The sequence below is a fragment of the Nicotiana attenuata genome, unplaced genomic scaffold, assembly GCF_001879085.1.
Source record: "Nicotiana attenuata strain UT unplaced genomic scaffold, NIATTr2, whole genome shotgun sequence".
In the NCBI taxonomy this organism is placed as follows: Eukaryota; Viridiplantae; Streptophyta; class Magnoliopsida; order Solanales; family Solanaceae; genus Nicotiana; species Nicotiana attenuata.
In genome coordinates, this window is record NW_017670270.1 from 1173478 (window position 1) to 1197868 (window position 24391).

Here is a 24391-nt window from a genome sequence, read left to right on the forward strand (position 1 = left end):
CAACGTGTTATTATCTCTGCATAAAACATGCTCCACATCATACTCCACTCGTGCCAATTATCAACATAGCGATACTTGATGAGTTTCCGCACTCTTACCAAACTACCCTTTTTAAATCGGAAAGGCTTATTTGCGGTAGACTAGTCGGTCATCGGTGCAATCAACGGTCCCATGCCTTTCCCGCTCAAGTTGTCCACTTGAGAGTGCCAGTCTAGACCATTCTAGAAACCTTACTCCAACTTGAAATGTACGTGCATCATGCTAAACCTAGTATGGGTTAGAACGTTATTAATGAAATAGCCCGCTAAGATAAACCTTGTCCTAAGTCCGACGGGATTTCCACAATCCCAATGGACACCATCATGTTATGTGCATTACTTGGAGAAAATGTGCCAATGTGTTGATCATTATTGCATAAGTAGTCGAATCTAGAGGGGGAAAGGGCTAACCTTTGTTTGTTTGCATAAAATGAATCACGAAGTACCTAGGTTCGGCATGGTCCAAAACATCCCACCTTTGCTACTTGACTGGTGGAAAGACCTTGCACCTTACGACAAAAATCATGTGAGAAATTACTTGGTGACCTACCATCCTTGCTTAACATCCAACCAAATAGGGCATTGATCGAGGTCGCTACCATGTTCTGGGACGAGAAAAGAGTTGTCTTCCGATTTGGTGACACAGCAATGACTCCTCTCCTAGAAGAAATAGGAGGCTTCGCTAAGTTGCCATGGGATAGTCCGGGATTACTGGTACCAGAGAATCGCACCCTTAGCGGTTTTCTAAATATGCTAGGCTTAAGAAAAATGATGATGCTCTATTTAAAGAAATCATACATCCCTTTTGGATTTCTTTTCGAGCGTTATGGGCATAGTTAGTCGTATCGTCTTCATCATGAGGAACTCGCCATTACTTCCCTTGGTTGGACGCACCGCCGGGTTTATGTATTCATCGTCTGCCTCTTGGGGTTGTTAATATTTCCAATGAAAGGGGGAAGGATTCATACTCGCTTAGCCATGGTCGCTAGGACTTTGATGGAAGGCCTCGAGGGACAAACTTATACCATCATCCCCATGATCTTAGCTAAAATATACCGCGCTCTAGATCGGTGCAAGCAGGAATTTGGACACTTTGAAGGTTGTAATATGTTACTGCAAGTCTGGCTGTTGGAACACTTTCAAAGGAGAGAATCTCGTCAAGAGCTTCTGCGATGGCCGTTGAATGACTACGTAGCTTACCATCACCAAAGAAAATGACGTTTATCCCAGACAGGTTTGCACGGCCTGGAAATGTTGTAAGTTGGGTGCATTTCCTCAGCAATTCGATAGACGAGCAGGTACATTGGATGTTTGAATGGTTTTCTAGCAGTGAGTTCATCATCAGGTCAAGAGAGACTACTCATCTGGTACTGATCAGGTTGCGAGGCATCTATCCTTATGCTCCTATAAGGGTAATGAGATAAGCGGGAAGAAAACAGGTCATACCTTGGGTTTCCAACATGGTCCAGTAAAAGGCAGATTTCAAAGGGGACGTCATTCCATTCAAGTTTGAGGCACAACATATTTGGAACCAAAAGATCATTATGGAAAAAGAAACCATTGAGCCAGACATGTATCATACCGGTCATGTGTACTTTTATCCATCATGGTTGGTGGATGATATAGTAGGAGACATCAAGCCAGGAGTCAATCTAAAAGACAGGATCGTAGATGATGCTGTTGAAGCAAAGGTTAAGTATCAAAGGCTACGCAAAAGGGTTTTGGAGTCTGAAGCTAGACATCTGGAACGACACAAAGTGGACATGGAGGCAATAAAAGAATGGAGGGAAATTGCCACTAAGTCAACAGAGAGATTGGAATACTTGGAACAGGGATTGATGGAGCTTGAGGAAAAGATGAGAAAGAGACTCTCAGATTGTCAAAACACGGATGACAGTGAAGAAGGGCATCTAGCAAAGGCTTACTTATTATTGGATATGCGCAATCTGGGGAACCTAATTGATGGAGTCAAAAGAGCCAAGCACGGAGAAGGTCCTTCAGGGACCAAGTAGATTAGGAATGATGTTCTTTACTATTTTCTAGCTTAGTTTTAGATGTCAATTGTAATACGGCTAAATGCCATTAGTAACTTTATTATTATTGTCGATTTAGTAAGAGTTTGACTCATTTTCGCATTAATGAAATGACACAATTATTGACATCGATTTTCTCCAAGTCTATGTGTCGCTTAGGCCTACCTCGGGCACAACGAGGTCCCCGAATTCAGATGTGAATTATTGCATGACTTTGCGAAACATGTTTAATACTGCAAGCATTCTTTCAATATCCCTTACTAACTTGGTTACCTTTTGCTTTTTCTTTCATTTGATTTTTCCTATTCCCCAAGGTTGGTTCGTGCATAATGGCATTGTCAGCATATCACACTAGATCCAGAGGTCCTCCACCTCCTCCTCCACCAAGAGATCCTAAAAGCAAAAACGAAGGAAAAGGAAAAATGGATATTTAAGTGGTATCAGAAAAGACACCGCCACCATGGCAGAAAATGTTGAAACTTCAGATGGCCGAAGTACTCCGGTGCAGAATGAACTGGTCTTACGTATGGAACAGAAAATCCTGGAACTACAAGGGGAACTTGAGAAAGTCTGAAATTTGGAAAACCTTTCCCTCACCCTCAATGTACCAGATATTAACCAGCAAAATCCGACTACCCAAAACCAAACACCACCACAAAACATACAAAACCAAAACCCACCACCAAATCCTCTTGCACCACACTAGTAACCCACACCTCATCGGAACCTTAGCCCTCCACCAGTACCATCTCCTCAACAATACCACCATTATCCAACTCAATACCCACAAACCACTACTTATCACCCTCCCCAGAAGGCACCACAACCTACTCTTGATCCCCAAAACTCAACAAATAACCACCCTTATGCCCAGATTCATGGAGTTCATCAAAGCAATCCAATATATGTGAAAACTTTACCCCACACCGCGCAACAAACCCTATACATACTAGAATCGACCGAGAAAGACCTACTCATTAAGAATATGGTGGAGGAACTCAAGAAGCTCACTGGTAGAGTTCAGAGTGTCGAAGGTGGTAAAGGCATTAAAGGTTTAAACTATGAGGACTTGTGCATTCAGCCAGATGTGGAACTGCCGGAGGGTTACAAACCTCCCAAGTTCGAAATGTTAGATGGAACTGATGATCCAAATGTGCATTTGAGGACATATTGTGACAAACTTGTAGGAGTGGGCAAAATTGAACAAATCCGCATGAAACTGTTCATGTGAAGCCTCGTAGGAGATGCGTTGTCTTGGTATATCAGTCAGAACCTAAAAAAGTGGGTTAGTTGGGTAAGCATAGCGTTAGACTTCATGGACAGATTCAGGTTCAACACGGAAAATGCACCAGACATTTTCTACATTCAAAACCTCAAGAAGAAATAGACAGAAACCTTCCGCGAGTATGCTACTCGGTGGAGATCTAAGCCGCGAAAGTAAGGCCAGCACTTGAAGAAGAACAAATGAATAAGTTCTTAGTGAGAGCTCAAGACCCGGAGTATTATGAAAGGTTGATGGTTATTGAAAATCACAAATTCTCCGACATCATCAAGCTAAGAGAAAGAATAGAAGAAGGGATCAAGAATGGGATGGTGACCAGTTTTGAGGCATTGCAGGCCACAAATAAAGCCTTGCAATCGGGAGGTATTTCAAAGAAGAAAGAAGTAGGTGCTGTAATGGTAGCCTAGGCTCCTAAGTCTTATCTCACATACCAAACACATCCACCCACATACCAACCTTCACCCCCCCAGATACCAACAGCTCGCCACCACCTACCACGCTTATAACACTCAACCCGCATATTACCATTCACCACCACCCGCCTGCCAAAACTACCAAAAACCACGACCAAACTTCGACTGTAGACCACCTAGATAATACACCCCAATTGCTGAACTCATAGACTAACTATACGAGAGACTGAAGGCCGCTGGTTATGTTACTCCCATTCCTGTCGTTGCTATGGAGAATTCCTCCCAGTGGATCAACCCCAACAAAACATGTGCCTATCATTCATGCATGAAGGGTCATACATTGGTGAGTGTCGTATATTGATAGACAAGATCCAGACACTGATTGACACTAAGGTCATACAGGCAAAGGAAGCTGCACCAAATTTTCATAACAATCCTTTCCCAAATCACAGAGGTGAGGGAGTGAATGTGATAGAGACCGACGAGGAATGGGATCCGGAGGGGTCAATTGTACTCATTCGAGATAGAGATGATCCTAAAATATCTCCGGTCACCTTCACACCAGTTGTGGTACAAACCTAAGTACATTTTAAAGTCGAGATAACTATACCCTTCACTATGATGGTAGCTCCCACGCCATCTTACAAGTCTGATGCCATCCCATGGGATTATGTTGCGGAAGCAAGGAGAAAGGAAAAGGCAAAAATGGAGAAAATAGGTGCGACAGAAGTATGACTAGAACTGGCAGAGTTTATACACATGAGAACCTGGGAGGAACAAGCAAGGAAGCTGCATCTAAGTTGTCTATTGTCGAGACTAGCACTGATGATCTTTGGAGAAAGGTACAAGCAAGAGAATACTCTGTAGTTGAACACTTGAACAAAACTCCCGCTCAGATATCCATCCTATCATTATTGCAAAACTCTGACACGCACAGGAATGCTTTGATTAAAGTGTTGAGTGAAGCTTATGTACCCGCCAAAATCACTAGTGGGGATATGGCCAACATTGTCGGGCAGGTATTGGAGAGCTATAAAATCACCTTTCATGAGAATGAATTACCACCAGAAGGACTAAGTCACAACAGGGCACTACACATCACGGGGCAATTTGAGGATAAGTTCATCCCCAGGGTCCTGATAGATGGAGGTTCAAGTCTCAACATAAGCCCACTGACTACTCTGAAGAGATTAGGTAAAGGCATGCATGAGATGGCGATGAGAAGCATGAATGTGAAGGCGTTTAATGGATCTCAAAGAGCCACCATTGGAGAAATCAACCTCAGCCTACAGATGGGCCCGACCTGGTTTGATGTCGAGTTCCATGTGCTGGATATATCTGCTACCTACAACCTATTGTTGGGACGACCATGGATACATATTGTCGGAGCAGTGGCTTCAACCCTGCATCAGGCTGTGAAGTTTGAATGGAATCATCAGGAGGTGATTATTCATGGAGATGGAAGCAATCCCATCTATACCAATCAGACAGTTCCAGTCATCAAAAACAGGAAGAATCTGGGCGGAGAAACATACCATCGCATTGAGCGAGTCAACGCAATTGAAAAAGGCCGATGGTGGAGCAACAAAATAGAAAGCATACTGCTATCGACAGGGTATGAACCTGGCAAAGGTCTCGGCAAAACCTTCAAGGGATCACCAAACACGTACAACCGCAGCGTCATGGCACAACTTTTGGACTCGAAAATGGATACACTTGGCAAGAATACCAGAATGTCGCCACCATGGCATGGTCCTTATGATCCACTGGAACAACCGGTACCACCTCTGCACCAGACGTTCTATCAAGCTGAAATGATGTGGGTATCTGAAGAAGATGAAGTCTTAGCTGGCATGAGGAAGCTAATTCTAGATGAAGAAAATATGGAGTGCAGTGCAACGGTTGAGAAGGAGGAGGAAGACCTTACCATTCAGACCATGGAGAAAGGAGTTGTTCCCAAGAACTGGACTGCTGCACCATCCCGGGCCCGTCGAGTTCCTGGGTAGCCTGGAAAATCAGCATGAATTACTTTAATATTTGAGACATTTTCAGTATTTTGTTTTGAAATAATTGCTCGAGTCATCGAGTCGCACTTGTTGATGTTTTTAAGATTTTATTAATGCATTACTACTTTTCGTATTTATTATTATTCTTTACATTTTCTTTACAACATTATTATTACCTATCCAGATGAACCTACGACTTTGACGTGTAATGAGATGACGCAACATAATGATAGTGATTCAGAGGATCTAGAAGATGATATAATACATGAGGAAATCGTCAGAGAAGTGGAAAACTTTGAAAACGAACCAAAGTCTAATTTGGAGAAAACTGAAGCAGTTAACTTAGGGGATTCCGAAACGGTCAAGGAAACACACATAAGCATTCACCTATCACCGTCAGGGAAGGAAGAGTACATCAGATTCCTAAAAGAATATGAAGATATCTTTGCATGGTCCTACGATGATATGACCGGTTTGAGCACATCTATAGTGGCTCACAAGCTACCGATTAATCCCACGTGTCCACCGGTAAAACAAAAGCTCAGAAAGTTCAAGCCAGATATGAGTTTGAAGGTAAAAGAGGAGGTTACCAAGCAAATCAAAGCCAAGGTTCTTAGAGTGGTCGAATACCCGACTTGGTTGGCCAACATTGTGCCAGTTCTGAAGAAAGATGGGAAAGTTAGAGTATGTGTTGATTACCAAGATTTGAACAGAGCAAGTCCCAAAGATGATTTCCCATTGCCCAATATACACATACTGATTGACAATTGTGCCAAACATGAGCTCCAATTCTTTGTGGATTGCTTCGCAGGATACCATCAGATTTGGATGGAGGAAGTTGATTCCAAAAAGATAGCCTTCATCACACCATGGGGGATATATTGTTACAAAATGATGCCGTTTGATCTGAAGAACGCTGGAGCTACCTACATGAGAGCTATGACAACCATCTTCCACGACATGATACATAAGTAAATAGAGTTGTATGTTGATGACGTTATCATCAAATCTAAAAGGAGTTAGGATCACATAGCAGACCTGAAGAAATTCTTCGATCGGCTTCGAAAATACAATTTGAAACTAAATCTTGCAAAATGTGCCTTCGGAGTCCCTGCTGGAAAGTTGTTAGGATTCATCGTCAGCCGCCGGGGGATTGAGTTAGACCCATCAAAAGTCAAAGCTATCCAGACCTGCCACCTCCTAAGAATAAGAAAGACGTGATGAGCTTTTTAGGGTGTCTCAATTACATCAGCCATTTCATAGCGCAATCAACTGTGATATGTGAGCCAATCTTCAGGTTGCTGAGAAAAGATGTTGCGACAAGCTAGATCGAAGAATTCCAGAGAGCCTTCGAAAAATCAAGGAGTATTTATCTAAACCACTCGTTCTGGTCCCACCAGAACCAGAAAGACCCATGTTGCTTTATTTGTCCATATTGGATGGAGCTTTTGGTTGCGTTTTAGGACAACATGATGAAACTGGAAGAAAAGAGCAGGCAATATATTATCTGAGCAAGAAATTCACACCTTACGAAGTTCGGTACTCTTTTCAGGAACGCACCTGCTGTGCTCTGACGTGGATAGCTCAGAAGTTGAGGCATTATCTCTGTGCATACACTATATATCTCATATCAAGGATGGATCCGCTAAAATACATCTTTCAGAAACCCATGCCTACGGGTAAGTTAGCGAAGTGACAAATACTGTTAAGCGAGTTTGACATCGTCTATGTAAATCATAAGGTAGTCAAAGGGCAAGCATTGGTAGATCATCTGGCAGAAAATCCCGTAGACGGAGAATATGAACCATTGAAAACGTATTTTCCCGATGAGGAGGTATCATTTGTAGGAAAAGATATCACCGAGGCATATGATGGTTGGAGAATGTTCTTCGATGGAGCATCAAACTTCAAAGTAGTGGATATCAGAGCTATCTTAGTATCAGAGACCGGCCAACACTATCCGGTTTCCGCAAAACTCAGGTTTCCATGCACCAACAATATGGAAGAATATGAGGCCTGCATCTTGGGGCTTAGGTTGTCCATTGACATGAACGTTCAGGAGCTGCTGTTAATCAGAGATTCAGATCTTTTGGTGCACCAGGTTCTAGGGGAATGGGCTACGGGGAACACTAAAATATTGCCATATTTGCACTGTGTACAAGAACTGATCAAGAGGTTCGCAAAGATAGAGTTCAAACATGTTCCAAGGATTCAGAATGAGTTTGCAGATACTTTAGCCACTTTGTCCTCCATGATACAACACCCAGACAAGAACTTCATTGATCCTATCCCAATAAGAATCCATAAGCAGCCGACTTATTGCGCTCATGTTGAAGAAGAGATTGATGGAAATCCGTGGTTCCATGACATCAAGAAATACCTGGAAAAGGGAGAATACCCTGAGGTTGCTACCCATACTCAGTAGGGCACGCTTCGAAGATTAGCCAACCATTTCTTTCAAAGCGGGGGAATTTTGTATAGAAGGACTCCAGACCTGGGATTACTACGGTGTGTCGACGCCAAGGAGGCATCCAGATTACTCGAAGAAATACATGCTGGAACTTGCGGATCGCACATGAATGGTTTTATTCTAGCCAAGAAGATACTAAGAGCGGGATATTTCTGGATGACTATGGAAACAGACTGCATCAAGTATGTTCAGAAGTGTCACCAATGCCAGATACATGCTGACATGATACGAGTACCACCCAATGAACTCAACGTAATGAGTTCTCCATGGCCTTTCTCCGCTTGGGGTATGGATGTCATCGGCCCAATCAAACCCGCCGCTTCAAATAGGCATAGATTCATTCTAGTGGCCATAGACTACTTCACAAAAAGGGTTGAAGCCGCATCTTATAAAGCTGTAACAAAGATGGTCGTAGTAGATTTTGTTCGGGACCGCATTGTTTGTCGGTTTAGAGTACCAGAGTCAATCATCGCTGACAACACCGCCAATATCAACAATGATCTTATGAAGGCCATGTGTGAAACATTCAAGATCAAGCATAAGAACTCCACAGCATACATGCCGCAAATGAACGGAGCTGTAGAAGCTGTCAACAAGAACATCAAGAAAATATTGAGGAAAATGGTGGACAATTACAAACAATGGCACGAGAAGCTACCATTTGCTTTGCTTGGATATCGTACCATAGTTCACACATCAACTGGGGCAACTCCCTACCTACTGGTTTATGGTACTGAAGCGGTTATTCCCGCTGAAGTAGATATCCCTTCTCTAAGAATCATACAAAAAGCTGAGCTTAGCGATGCAGAATGGGTACAAAGATGCTATCAACAACTAGCTCTCATTGATGGGAAAATAATGAATGCGGTATGTCACGGTCAACTCTATCAGAACAGAATGACAAGAGCTTTCAACAAAAAGGTCAGGCCAAGGCAATTCACACCGGGGCAATTGGTGCTAAAGTGAATCTTCCCACATCAAGATGAAGCCAAAGGGAAGTTCTTACCCAACTGGCAAGGTCCCTACATGGTTCATCGGGTACTAACAGGAGGAGCACTTATACTTGCAAAGATGGACGGAGAGATTTGTCCAAAACCTATCAATTCAGACGTAGTCAAGAGATACTATGTTTAAGATTGTTTGTATTTTTCCATTTGATGTAAGTGAACTACGCCTGATCTGATTCCCGTTTAAGAGGGGATACGTAGGCAGCCCCGTGGTTTTGGTCACATCTTAATAAAATCTTCATTTCCCCATGATCAGAAACTGGGGCAAGATCGCGAGTTAATCCGACTTCATCACATATGGAATAGCCAAAGAACGTGTTGTCAGGAGTATGCACTTAAACCGGGGCAAAATTTTGAGGAGGACCCTCAAAATTCTAAAGCAAGGAGATTTCAATGTCTCTAAAATGCGTCATGGTCACTAGTTCATCTAAATTATTTGATCTCATGCACTATCATATATTTCAAACAACTATATTCCTACAAATGATTTGTCAAATGCATACATGTTTTTTTTTCTCGAAAATTTCATTTCTATGATAGCCAGGTGTTACCCAGGGTGACTCAAGCAAGATCTCAAGATAGGAGTAAAGGCGAAGCAAGGAATCGAGAGCACGAACCAACCGCCCCCCCCCCCCCAAAACTCACGATTTTTCTTTGAATGCAGGCACAATAAACACAAGAGGAATATTCACAAATATATACACGCAGCAAATCACTTTCTTCATACGAAGAGTTGCCAAATGCAACACATCAAGCTAATAAATACTTTACTCTCTCACAACTATTCTTTGCTTTTCTTGCATAAGGATAAGCACTGCATTTTCTCGCATGAGACTAAGTATTGTCTCCATCTCTTTCATGAGGCTAAGCATTGCCTCCGTAATTGCATAAGGCTAAGCACTGCCTTTCCCTGCATGAGGATAAGCATTGTCTCCTTTCCTTACATGAGACTAAACATTGTCTCCATTCCTTGCATGAGGCTAAGCATTGCCTCCTTAAGTGCATAAGGCTAAACACTGCCTTTTCTTTGCATGAGACTAAGCACTGTCTCCCTTCTTTTGCATGAGACTAAGCATTGTCTCCATTCCTTGCATGAGGCTAAGCATTGCCTTTCCTTGTCAGAGACTAAGCATTGTCTCATTTCCTTACTTGAGACTAAACACTGTCTCCACTACACTACATAAGGCTAAGCACTATCCCCTTTATTCGCATAGGGCTAAGCACTGCCCTCATCTCATACAAGACTAAGCCTCGTCTTGTCTCGTCCTCGCATATGACTAAGCATCATATATTTGCATTTCATAGGCTGAAATATTGCCATTTTATCCGAAGGCACCATCCTCATAGCCGGGAGACACCATTCCATGGCCTGAGGATCTCTCAAAACTGCACATCATTATTCAAAGGTGTCATAGTCCAAAGGCATCATCCTCATAGTCCGAGGACACCATTTTATGGCCCGAGAATCCCTTATCATACGCTTCATGGTCCAGGACGTCATAGTCTGAGGACATCATCCTCATCGTCCAAAGATAACCTTCACGGTCCAAAGGGAATTTGCATCATGTTTAAATTATCGCAATAACCCATATATATTTGCATGCATTGTTCTTTGAGTTTTGCAGGTAATTCGGGAGGTAACCGTTCTACAAACGGGAGCAATCTTCGCTCCGATTTCTGTGCACAATGTTCGCATCCTTTGACTATTTCAAACATAACTGACTATCAATAATTGACTATATTTTACCGTTCGAATATCTGCCTCATATACCCGTAACTTCCAAAATTTGCATTCATGACTCCACCTAAAATTGTCCGTTACTTACAACACTACCCTACCCAAAGAAATATCTTCAGAACATACGACCATTCTTATAACAACTCTATCGATTTTGTTCGCCGTTGGATCCAGAACTACACACGGCCTGATTCCCGTAACACCAGGGATATGTAGGCAACTCAGGAACCAGGGTTCGGCTCCCATTTTCAATCACATTATTCTCCACTCAATTCGGCCAAAATTGGTCATTATTTTCTTTACCCGACAACTCTTTCATCATTCCCGGGTAAAGAGGGGCAGCTGTTGATACCCAATTTTGCCCTCGTATATTTTCAAATACTATATATATTTTTAAAATGTCATTTTTTGCATCATTATTTGATTTACAAGATTTATAAAAGTATTTTCATAATTTCCCGCAATTTTTGGAGTTTTAAAATTAATTTTCTTGCATTTTTTATTACTTGATTATCTATTATTATCCTTTAAATTATTCTGAAATGAATTAATCATATAAAAATTTATTATTTGTATCCACATATAGGTTTCATAATATTTTACCTCATTTTTACATAATTATATTAGTATTTTAAGGCTATTTATACAATTTTACAATAATAGCCTATGTGCTATCCATAATTATATTTTTCATATTATTTTTTGCCAAAGAACACTTTTTATATTTTTTAAATGTTAAATTATTATTTTCAATCACTTTGTTGCAAAAGTGATATTTTATTATCCATTAAATATTTTTTATAAATTATTTTATTAACCATTTTCGTGTATTTAATTTATAGCCCAACTCAAGGCTAATTTAGGACCAAAATTAATGGCACAAACACCCCAAACCTTAACCCATTCCTCCTCAGCCCAAGTCCAATCCCCTCTAATCCTATAACCCGATCGAGACACGTTCTTCTGACCTGCCCTATCTCCCTTTGATCCTGGCCATTGATCTCAGATGATAGCCCATAATAAAACCCCACTTCCCCTAATATCCCATAACCCAAACCCTAGAGACCCATTTCCCTGCCTAGCCGCCTCTGTATTCTCTCATCTCTCCACTCGCCTCTGAGAAACCCTAGCCGCCATACCCTTAATCTTCTTCGATTCCAACCCAAACAAGGAATCAATCCATGATCTACTTACCTATTTTGTGATACTCTACTATTATGCGCGTGTCTATGGTGTTTCTTAGTTCTTGCCCTATTTTTGGCAAGAACTACCTTTCAAGAACGGGACCGATTTACTCTGATTTTGTGGAGATCTGGATGATCTTTCATCTATATACACACTACAATGAACGATTCTTGCATTACTGGTTCGATTCGAGGCCGTTGGACCCAGCCAGGGTTTGATATTTTCCTTTTTCCTTATTGATTTTGATTGCATGTGATATATTCTTTCCTTTCTTGTGTTTGACTGATGATTTTCCATGTTTGTTCTTTCTATTTCTGCTACTATATAAACCTCTCCTCTAATCCCCTTTGAGGGAGCTGGAATCGCTTAACCACTATTGTTATTCTCTCACTTTCACCTTACATAGTATTTCTGCTCTCTTGATTGTGTCCGACTGAAAGCCAAGGCCATCAGAATCTTCTCTATTTGCTCTCCCTAGTGCGAACACTGCTCAGGGCTCACTGAAGCTCTTGTGAACTCTTACGCACTAGGACCTGGGTTTCTCATTGTTATCTTTACTTTGTTGTCACTGCTGAGATTTTGAGTTACTCAGTCTTTTGCTCAATTATCTTCGCAACTGGTTAGCATTTTTGACACTTTACAGCCTTAAATATTATTCCTCTACTTGTTCATGTATGTGTATTATGTAAGCCAACACTGTTTGAACTTTTAGACAAGCATGCCTTAAAGCTTCTTTGTTATTTGTGAACTCTCAGCATTGTATTGTTATATGCTTTCTGTAATTCTATTTTTTCCATGGTATTCTGTAGTTTCATGTTCTTTCTTATCGAATTTGATAGGTTTGAACATGTGTAGTAGACCTTCACTCTACATATTTGATCCAAGTAGTTTCTCCCCTCTTAAGTTACCTGAATTGTCATGTTCATGCTAGCCTTAACGTCATGTCCTTTGCTTATTATGAGTTCACATTCATGCTTTGGATCTCTGGGATCCTTGTAGAGATTGTTTGCTCAAAGTATGCTTTAATGAATCTCCTCTTACTAATCTACTATTTTCTACAAAGTAATTCTTAACTCTCCCATGCTATAACATTGTTTTGGTACATAGTCAAGCATGTTTATCTGTAATTTGTAACTCTGCTGATTGGGTCCCTTGACCTGTCAATCCTGCCCTCTTTAGCATTGTGTAAAGCTTCTAGTAAATTTCAATATAAATAGCTCCTTCTATTATGCATAGTCAAGTGACATGAACCCTGAAGTGTGCATGTTCTATTAACCTTAAGTTGATATGCTTTCCTGCCATGAGTTCTTTGGATTTTGAAGTCTTTGTGTTATACTCAGCATGTTGGGATGTTTGTTGATTGTTGTAGATCAGATCTACTAGCCTGTTTTCTATGTGTATTAGGATCTTATGTGGAAATTGCTATTCCCCTGACTATGACTCTATTAGACTATCATAATTGAAAATCTCAGGTCTAATGTCCCTTTTTAGGCTAATTCTGGATCATGCCTTACTGTGGAATTGTTTTTCTGGAAAACCTAGCATGCTTATCTTATATATGTCTTGTATGTTTACCCTGTTAGTCCAAGCGACATGCCTCCTCAACTCTCCTAATGTTGTGTTTATATTCATCATGTTACACTCTTTCCCCTGTTGAATAATTACTCAATCATGAACCTATGTTGTTAGTTTTCTATGTCAAACTCACCATGTTGAAGAGCTCTACTGACTCTACTAGTTTTCATGTTCAAAGCCCCTTGTTTCTAAAATGCAAGTTCCAATATGTCTTGTGCGAGTCCTGTCTATATCTATGTCCTAGTGAGAACTGCTATTAGTATGCTTCAAAGCTGTTTAATTAGTTGTCATGCGTAGCTCGTTAATTTATGTGGTTATGTTGTTCATCTGCAATTGCTGGGTAACTGGTCTCCCCTTTGGGCCTAGTGTGGATCCTTGTGTGAGTTTGAGCTGAGCAATTGATAAACTTTGATGTTTGGGGTGTATTTGGATCTGGGTTTGCTGTCCGTATGAGGAACCAGCCTGCTGAAGGCCCATGCCTTACTGGGTTATTTTCTTCTGGGTCTGCTTTGTTAAATGGGCTTATAGTGGTCTTCTTATGTAATTACTCATACTTGATTGCTTCACTCGGGCTATAATAATTTGTAAACTGAACAATTGGAGATTTAGTGAAATTGGGGAAGAAAGGGTATCCTAGTACTTGCATAAATGGGTCTATAGGAGTTATATGGTTTATTCAATATTTGCTTTACCTATTTTGATGTCATGAGTAGAAAGCCTGCCTATAGGAGTCACACACACATATCCCCTAAACATATGCTCTTTTCAGTATTTACCGTGCTTTTTTCCATTACTGTGTGTCCTTAGATAACATATCTTAGGGTGCTGTAATGTATACTCACCTAGATACTATGCCTATAAGACTTCAAAATAATCAATCTATCAATTGCCTCAATTACTTTTAGTGTGTTGCTTATTTAGATATCATGGCTATAGGTCTTTAATATTCTAACCAACGGTTCCCCTTGTTGTTCTATTACACTGTCGTCCGTCTAAGATGAACCATTATTAATAATTCAGAATTATGGTTGTTTTTCGTTAACATTCTATGCGAAATGATTAGATATTATGTCTATAGGACCAGCAATATTCAATTTGCGTATGTGCTAATCCAGAAATTGTTGTACTGTTCCTGTACTATTAAAATCTAGAATCTTAGAAACCATGCCTAGAGGATTTGCAATTTGCCTGAACGCTGCTTGTATATATAATACTGGAAATCAGAATCACTTGGAGACCATATCTCTAGGATTCATAATGATCTAATCTGCCCGTACATTAGTATAAGAAATGTTGCATTACCTGTTCAATTCTAGAACCATATAGAAACCATGCCTGTATGATTTAATGAGCCTAATCATGTCTATTCCCTGAACTGCCCGCGTGCATTTGTTGTTTATGTGTGGAGGCTAACATGGGCCTTTAATTGTCTTTACGTGAAGTCCTATCTGTTTTGAATGTCGCCTAGTTTTATCATTTTTTAGCAGCCTAAGTAAGTCTAGAACCACCTAAATAGAGGTCTAAAGCCTCCTGGACCATAGGCATGGGAAGGGTAGTGCATGCATATGATACGATTTAGAATTGAATTAGAGCGCCTTTAAGTAAACAACTTTAACATAGTAATTGTGTAGCAGGAGATGATAGTCTGTGCTCGCTGAATAATATGAGCAACCCCTACCTTAAGGGAGTTGCGAAGTATTATTTATGTTGCACGGGGTGATCCTTTAGGCTAAAAAACTTAGGCCCCCTTCCTTTATGTACTTGTTATCTACACTTAGTCATTTAATATAGACCAATGTAGTTATATCATTGTAGAAATTAAGATTTGTACCAATTCCCATGCGTTACAATAAAACTCTTCGACTTTTATATTTCTTTGTTATATGATCACTTAGCCTAATGACATAATCCACATAGTTTTAAGTCCGGTCGGGACCCACAGTTGTGGACCTCGAAGAGTTCCTAACACCTTCTCTTTGAGGTAATTTGATCCCTTACCCGATCTTTGGTGACATTCACTAGTCAACAGAGTTATTTGCATAATAGGTGCCCTAACGCACCTTAAAAATCGTTAGGTTGCGACTCCTTTATTTTAATATCTCACCCGTTTAAAAGAGTTGTCACACGTCGAACCCCACTTTCGCGAGAAAACGGGGTGCGACAGTTTTTATATGAAAAATATTTTAAAAATTATTTGATTTGTCTACCTATATTGTAGTGTAGAACTAAATATTTATTTATAAAAAAAAATACTAAGTATTTATTTATCTAGTAGGGATATAATTTTGTTTCTCACTTTCTTGGATTATTAGGCAAAGAAAGTTTGAATTAAAAAAATAAAAGTAAAATGAGTTGATTACAAATGCATTCTAGTACATACTAGTAGAGCACATATTTATAAATTTACAATGAAGAATTTGGCGGAGTGTGAATATAAATAGTGAGAGCAATTTCAGTATCAAACTTTACATCAAACTTGCATTAATATGATAGTATTTTTAATTATGCATAAATGTTGAAAGGCAATTTTGTCTTTAACTAAGCTAATGCATGTGTAAAAATCTATTAGAGGTCGTTTGGTAGAGTGCATTGTAGAAAATAATGCATGCATTAGCTTTGTGTATTAGTAATACCTTATTTAGTATTTTTTCAACCTATGTATAACTAATACAAGCATTAGTTATACACCCTATTTGGTATTATCCTATGTATAGCTAATGCATAGCAAACCATGGTATTAGCAATACCAAGGCTATTAATGCATGCATTAGCATGATTAAAGACAAAATTATTCTTAAAGTTTCTTAAAGCTAAAGAATATGGAGGACATTTTTGTAAATCTAATTTTATTAAAAATTATGCAATGCATTTTCATTTTTAATACACCACACCAAACAATGGATAAGAAATAATCTGTGCATAACTAATGCTTGCATTACTAATCCCTATATTACTACACCTTATTCAACAATATTCTTATTCACCCTACCAAATGATCCCTTACATTGTTAATACCATAATTTCGTATGCATAACTAATGTATATGAAAATACTAAATAGGGTGTATAAGTAATGCTTGCATAACTAATGCATAAGTTCAAAAAAGTGTACCAAATAAAGTATTATTAATACACAAAGCTAATACATGATTATTTTAGCTAATCCATCCTACCAAAAGAAATGGGCTAATACATAAAACTGTACGGCCTTAACTTATATCGGAGCTTCGATATTATAATTGAAAACGTTATTAAATGAGAAATTTTCATAAAGCACTATCTTTTAGTAATAATTAGCCATCTAGAGATACCATTTGCTATATTACGGATTATAGATACCTTTTCTGTGGTTATAAGATGTATTTGATGTATTTAAGCTATTGTATTCATGAATAAAGTAGCAAAAATAGGCGTGAATCAGGGAAGTCCAGCTAATCAGTTGTTGTATTCGAGTATATTCGACTGTATTCATGGAGTGAAAAATGGGATTACAGCTGGACAGATTATTGTATTCGATTGTATTGACGGCGTGAAATAGGAAATTACACTATTTTTAAAACGGAAAGTGAATCAATTAACATAATAGACTCCTAATATAACTCAACAAACTCAATTATAACACACAAATTTTGTATTTTCAGTTATAAAAAAGATTCTCAACCGAAATACCCCAAAAATATAGCAATCTTCAGAGAAATTATATAATACATCTGAATACATAAATTATATTAATTAAAAAAATATATGAATACATTCATGGCATATAGCGAGACAGTGAATACAATAAAATACATAGAATACAACGGGATACATTGAAATAAAATGAAAAAAAAGACAGTGAATACAATGAAATACATGGAATACAACGAGATACATTGAATTACAATGAAAAAAAGACAATGAATACAATGAAATGCATGAAAATACATTGAAATATATTAACAGAAAATCAATTAAATGCCGAGCAGCATACATTGATCTTTCTCAATTTGAATGAGTACTCAGGAAAAAGATGGGATCTTGGACTTGGTATACGGTCTTTACTTTCTGCTGAAAAAGGATAATCTTGAACTGAGGACAGGAATCAAGAAATCTCCTCTCTTTGACATTCAATTGAAAGCTAAAATCTCTGAATTCTCTAAGAGGAGGAACCCCGAAAACATCATGAGTTTTCTGTTTCTTGGATGTAATAAACCAATTTTCCCTATCTATTTCTTCGTCGATCTCTTTCTTGTTTGTTTTCCGTTTCACAGTCATCTTCTTTCTCTTCTTCATGCACATTGAATTGTATGCGGCAATTTATACTCCCAAAACCCTTAAATCATAGTAATAGCAACTTCAGAAAAAAGTATCATACGAACTAAACAATTCGAAATCAGCATCTCTGAAGTGGGCTTTGCACAAATCTGGTGGAAGGAGGAGGAGATCGGAGATTTTAATGGGATGGGGGAAGAGAATGAGATGTATCAAAGTAGAGAGAGAAAGAAAATAGTGTAACTGATTAGCGTATTTAGTGGCTTAGGGCTAGGAGGTAACTAAAATTAAATATTTTGCTATAAACCTTAAAAAGTATCTATAGAATATAATCTTTTTAAATGGTATTTATTTAAAATAAGTAAGGTGATTCCTTATTAAATATCTAAACTTTAAACCCCAAATAAATAAAATAAAATTAATTTAACAACAGCCTGTCTCCTGTTTCTTATCTTCTTTACTATAGCCTACCACTGAACTGAAGGAAAGGACTTAAAAAATGGCTGCTCAATCTTCTTCAAACCATTCAATGGCTGAAGAGAAGCAAAATTGTGTCATATCAAACTGTATAATTTCATTACCCTTCTCAACCCCACCATTTGTTCAACCTCCATTCCTCAAACAACTCCCCAAATCAAATATTCAGCTGTTAAACACGGCACAAGAAGCTTCATCAAATGCCTTTCTTCATTTTCACAACTCCATAGTCTTCACTGCTGAGAAATGTCTTAAATTGCTGCATTCTGTTGTTGCCCCTCATCATCCCCTTTTCAGCAAAATCCTATCTTTCTCTTCCCATTTCCAAGATTTCTGCCAGGTACACACACACTCTCTCTCTGGTTTCAATTTCAGTTTATATGACACTAAAATGTTTACTATTTTCAAGAATTAAAATTCATTTATCTTGTTAAAAGAAAATTCAAAATTTTTACTTTGTTGTGATGATTTCCCTTAGGGCTTGAGTTAGCTTTGTAGAAAATAACATTTTTCCTTTCAAAGTCAAGATGGATGTATATCACACGGCTTGATTGAAGGTAGTTAGATACTTGAAAGTGTGATACTTACTACAAAGCAAATCAAGTGCTTGTCGCAAAAGATGATAGCTGTTAAGATGTATAGGCGTGCTGTTCCTCAAGGGATTGTAAGGAATTACTTATATAGAACAGTTAATATTCTCTTTAGTTGTGAATGTTAGTACATTTCTTCCCAAAAACTTCTGTTTGGCTGTAGGAACCGGGAAGGAAATTTTGTGAAATGTGGATTACTCAGTGGTTTTGTTGGACAGCTTCCTGCATTTCTCTATTGAAATTTTTTTTAGTGTTCTTTTCAATGTGAAAAAGGGTAATAATGACTAGAGCAGACTCTGTATGTTTCCAACTGTAAGAACTAAAAGAGCTTCAGACTATTGGGCCACTGGCTATATGCAACCACCTGTTTATAGTGGAAGTTGATTGCTTCTACGAGAAATGGTTAGCATTTGTGGAGAACCTCTCGGAGAAACTAAATTTGAGACTTGAAAAGAAAACAATAAAGGTTATTCAGATTGATTATGTTGCTATGTGTCGTTTTGGTTAACTGTCAATATGTTGTGCTTTTGATTTTGAAATGACTTCAAGATATGCTTTTGACTGGCCCTGCAGTGAGTGGACAGGCTATTGCATTGATATATTAATAGTTGATGAGGTATAAAAATTTAAAAAAAATTAGTTTACAAACTTCTATGCTGCCATTAAAAGCTTTAGAGAATGTACATATGAGAAAAAAGGTGCAAAGCTGGAATCTGATCCAGTTTCAACATGTGCCCTGCAGATATATTCTATTCTCATACTCGAATCAAGCTTCTGTTTGGTTATCTTAGTGTCAGCTATCATATTTTTTTCATTATGATCTAGTAAACATTTATAATAAGATATGTTTCTTCTTTGTATGGTTCTATTTTCTTGTTTATAAGAAGCCTCGTGTCAACTTCAGATCTTATGTTCTCCCTTGTGCCTCTCTCTTGGAACCTCTCATTTGACTCCACCTTTCTCTGTCTCCACAGTCCTGAGCCAATGCCTCCACCTTTAAATCTCCTTTCTCAACCATTTAGTTTTCGCCCTTTCACAAAATCCATCTATCTTGTCTGATATGGCACAATGCAAAACGAGAAGATGGAATGGAATGTGATAGATGGTAGAGAGCTGCTCGAGATAAGGGATTAGTTGGTTAGGTCTGTTCGGTTCGGAACGAGCTGGTAATGTACCTACTTACCTTGCTTGTAGACCTGCTGCAGAGCTAACTGATATTGGTTTGGCAAAGGCCTCTTATTATCTCAATATGTTAGTGTCCTTTTTCAAGTATAAGCATTCTCATGTAAACCTTCACCCTCAGCATCAGTCTACATTCTTTAACTTAGATCGATAAAGAAACGCCCCTTAAAATTCATTGCGTTTCAACCTCCAAATTATAGGTGGTTAGCTTTGAATATTGCTTCAAATGTCAGAGTTTTCCCCTTGTACCAACATAATTAGTTGTTTTGGTGTTAGCAATGAAGGTTCCCGAGCAACAGCAGATCAACCCTAGGCTAGCTAGTTTCTTTTCTGAGTTATCACGTAACCAACACTGTATTCTTACTGTCCCTTTACATTACAATTTGTTCTTTTGACTTATTTGATAAATGATAAGTTTTTTGGCTTGTTTCATTGCCTTTTATCTCTATATAGGTCCGAGTATCCTCAACTGAATTACTTGCAGGTACACTGCAGAACTTACCAGAACTTGGGTAATCTGTCCCATCATAGTTTTGCGGCTGTCTTGCCTGGTGACTCAGTTGCAGGAATTGTCGTTGCAAATGGAGTTATAAATTTCTTGAACATCTACAACTCGTTGCTGGTTGCCAGGCTTGTTTTAACCTGGTTCCCAAATGCTCCTCCTGCCATTGTCAGTCCCCTCAGGTATGCCTTAAAGTTCAAAATGTTTATGATTCGAATGACCTGCTATATATTGAAATGAAAGAATTGGCAATATTGCGTACTGCGATATATGCAAACGAAAGAAATTGATAAAGTTTTAAACAGTGATTCAAAACTTAGTCCTCAAAACTCAAGTGTCCAACACGCATCGTCCTTGTCTTAATTAAAAAACCCATATGGAAAGGGGAAAAGAAAAAACACTAATAACTAAATTTCTATTAGTTTCCAGTAGCTCGAATGCGTTTATCCTCATTTTCATTTCACAAATGCTTTTTCTGTTATATTATTTTACTTTTACGACAGTATCAGTGTGTTTGGTCTTCTTGTGGCTTTGCGTTGAATGAATCAGATTGGGTGATTAAGACTGACATATAATCCACTAGGACTTTATTCTAGTAGTAACAGTAATCCACTGGAATACTTGGGTAGATAGTGTGTACTTCTTGCCCAGAAAAATTGGCAAGAATGTGAACTTGTACAAGCAAATCAACTGCATCAGCTGAGCTTCATTGTCCTGCTTCTTCTTTTGTTATAACATTATGGGTCACCATCATTGAAAATAGTCAGAAAAGCTCAGCTGTTATTCTTTTCAAGTGATCTTTTTAAAATTTGAGCATTCATACAGGTGCTAAACTGTGGTTATTGTAGTTTTCTGAAGGAAAATATTTCGTCTGAAAGTCCGATGATCCAGGATTTGATTACCTATTTTTATTCATATTTCATAATAAAAAACCACTTAGAGAACCTGGATTCAGTCAGCTAAGTATTGCAGAATTGTATTTGTGGCTTAATCGTGTGTGAAATGCATACATCTTTAAAAATGTTGTATTCCTTTTCAGCACTCTATGTGACCCATACTTGAACATATTCCGCGGGATTATTCCACCACTTGGAGGGACCCTGGACCTTTCGCCTATATTGGCATTTCTCGTTTTGAATGCCTTCACCAGCACTGCATCTGCACTTCCTGCTGAACTTCCATCGACAACTAGGAGAGCATCATCAGATACTCTACCTCATGCACCAGTTTTTAATCTAACAACATCACAGAAGAAATGGATGAGGAGACTAGTTGGAAACAAGTCAAAGACTGCTGATGGTGAAAGTTAAAGTTGGTCTCTGCTCATCATTAATGTATTCATCAAATACTCGAGTAATAAGCATTCCCTGTAGACACTAGATTTTGACATTAAGTATATAAATCTACTGTTGTACTATAAAATTTAATTTATTTTTTCCTTTGACTCATATAGCTTTTCATCACTCTATGGTGTAAAAATTTGAGGGTTCAGTAGCTTCTACATCTTAAAAGAAGGAGATCCAAAAGATCTTTGGCTCTTGATACAAGTAGACAACATATTACTGAATATTCAATGATACACATTCTATTTGTCTATTTAATTCTTCCATAGAAGGTAGCTAATATTCTGTAGGTTACAGCCTACAGGCTTACAGCATCGTCCCAATTCCTGTGGTTATAACCTGTCTACTTAATGCAATGAGAATCTGGGTGCAGCCTAGATAAGGTAACCGATATGCATTTAGTTAAAATGCAACTACAATAACTTTCCACTAATGGGCACCCAAGGGTGTGGTCGAATAATTATGAAGTGGATGAAAACTATGGGAGGCCAGGATTCAAATCTTAGTGGAGACAAAAAATACTAGGTCATCTGCTCAAGTCTTAGTAGGCAAAGTTACTGGGTACTTGGGGTGATGGGAGATGGAATAGTCAAGGTGCTCGCAAGTTGGCTTGGGCAGCTGTTATAAAGAAAAATTGCTCTAATGCTTTGTAGAAATAGAGAGCATTATGAGAGCAGTGTTATCAAAGGCGAAAAGCGCAAAAAAGCTTCAAGGTCTGTGGGGACTTTAAGCGCAAAGTGCAAATAAAGCGTGGACTTTAATGAAAAAAGGCGCAACTGGAGAAAAAGTAAAAATATGTATATGTAGTCCAAGACTAATAATTATAAGCATGAATAACAAATATATGGACAAAGAAATTGCAAAAAAAAAAAAAAACACAATAAAGTAAAACATCAATTGTTTAGAGTCTGTTTGGAAAGCCACCCTGTAATTGGAATTGGTGTAATTACTAGGGTAGTAATTACACACCCTAGTAATTACATAGTTGTGTAATTACGACGACATGTTTGTTTGTCATAGTGTAATTACAGTGTAAATACAAGTTTACTGTTTGGTTGCACAAGTGTAATTACACAGTTAGATTAAATTTCAAATTAAGTAATTATCAAAACTTAAAAGTTAATATAATAAATATATGCATATAAATTTTTATAAGTATAAATGATATATATTTTTTCGTGAATATACATTAATTTAGTAATCATATATTTATAACTAATATTGTAAAAATAATTTATATATTTTTAAAATTAATAATATTTAGTTTAGATACTTACAAAAATAAAATATACGTTTTGTAAGAACATCATGGAGTTCATGTTTGATAAAATAAATTAATATTTACAAATATAATGTCATAACATTATTCAAATGTTTGACAAAACTAATCTATCAATTCTAACTAAACATGAACAATATGCAATGTCACCCAATACTACTAAAACAAGTAAATTAAAACCATGAATATAACACAATTTCAAAAGTCAAAAAAAAAAAATAGTTTAACATATGTCAAATTCCAACATAATAATAGTAAGTTCCAGTGGAACTTAATAATTAGGAAACATGATAAGTTTATAACCACATTCAACAACGAAATTTCACTTTAATTGCATCACTCATTATATGTCAAGTTTGTTAATGACTACTTATTTCTTATATTAGGAGGTGTAGTTTAAAAAAATAGAATAATAAAATAATATATAAGCAATTACATGGAATCACAAGAAGTAAATATAGAGAAATAAAAGATAAATAATGTACAAAAAAAAAAATTAAAATTTCAAAAGAAATTAAAAAGTAAAAATAAAATTAAAAAATTAAAGAAATAAAAAGTTATAAAAAAAACAAATTAAAATAAAAACAAAAAGGAAAGAAACTAAAAAGCAACCTTGCAATTACATAGTGTAATTACCACCAATTCTCACCTCCCCTTGAGAATTGGAGAGTGTAATTACACCCCTCCAATTCCATCCTGACCAAGTAATCACTTGGCCAAACAAACATGCCAAACTGTGTAATTACACTCAATTACACCCAAATTCATTTCCAAGGTGGCTTTCCAAACAAGCTCTTAATGTCAGTCTTTTCAGGATTATACTCATTAGCAAGGAAAAGTATGTCTTAGAGCCTTGATGCGGCACTAAAGCACCCACAAAGCGAGAGGAAGCGCTCAACATATTTTGAGCCTCGCTTCAGGGCTCAAGCGTCTTTGATAACACTGTCCGAGAGATTCCAGTTTTGTGCGGCAAGAATCAGATGCCAAAACACCACTTGCATACATATCTAATTCCGTT

General features: G+C 37.9%; 1 protein-coding gene across 1 annotated transcript; it reads left to right on the forward strand.

Annotated features, from left to right (window-relative positions):
• Positions 1 to 18430: 18430 nt before the first annotated feature.
• On the forward strand, positions 18431 to 22293 carry LOC109237045 (ylmG homolog protein 2, chloroplastic). The gene is made up of 3 exons (XM_019403289.1): positions 18431 to 18817; positions 20734 to 20933; positions 21791 to 22293. Exons 1-3 carry the CDS (start codon positions 18500 to 18502, stop codon positions 22059 to 22061), a joined length of 789 nt encoding a protein of 262 aa, XP_019258834.1. The 5' UTR covers positions 18431 to 18499; the 3' UTR covers positions 22062 to 22293.
• The last annotated feature ends 2098 nt before the right edge of the window (positions 22294 to 24391 follow it).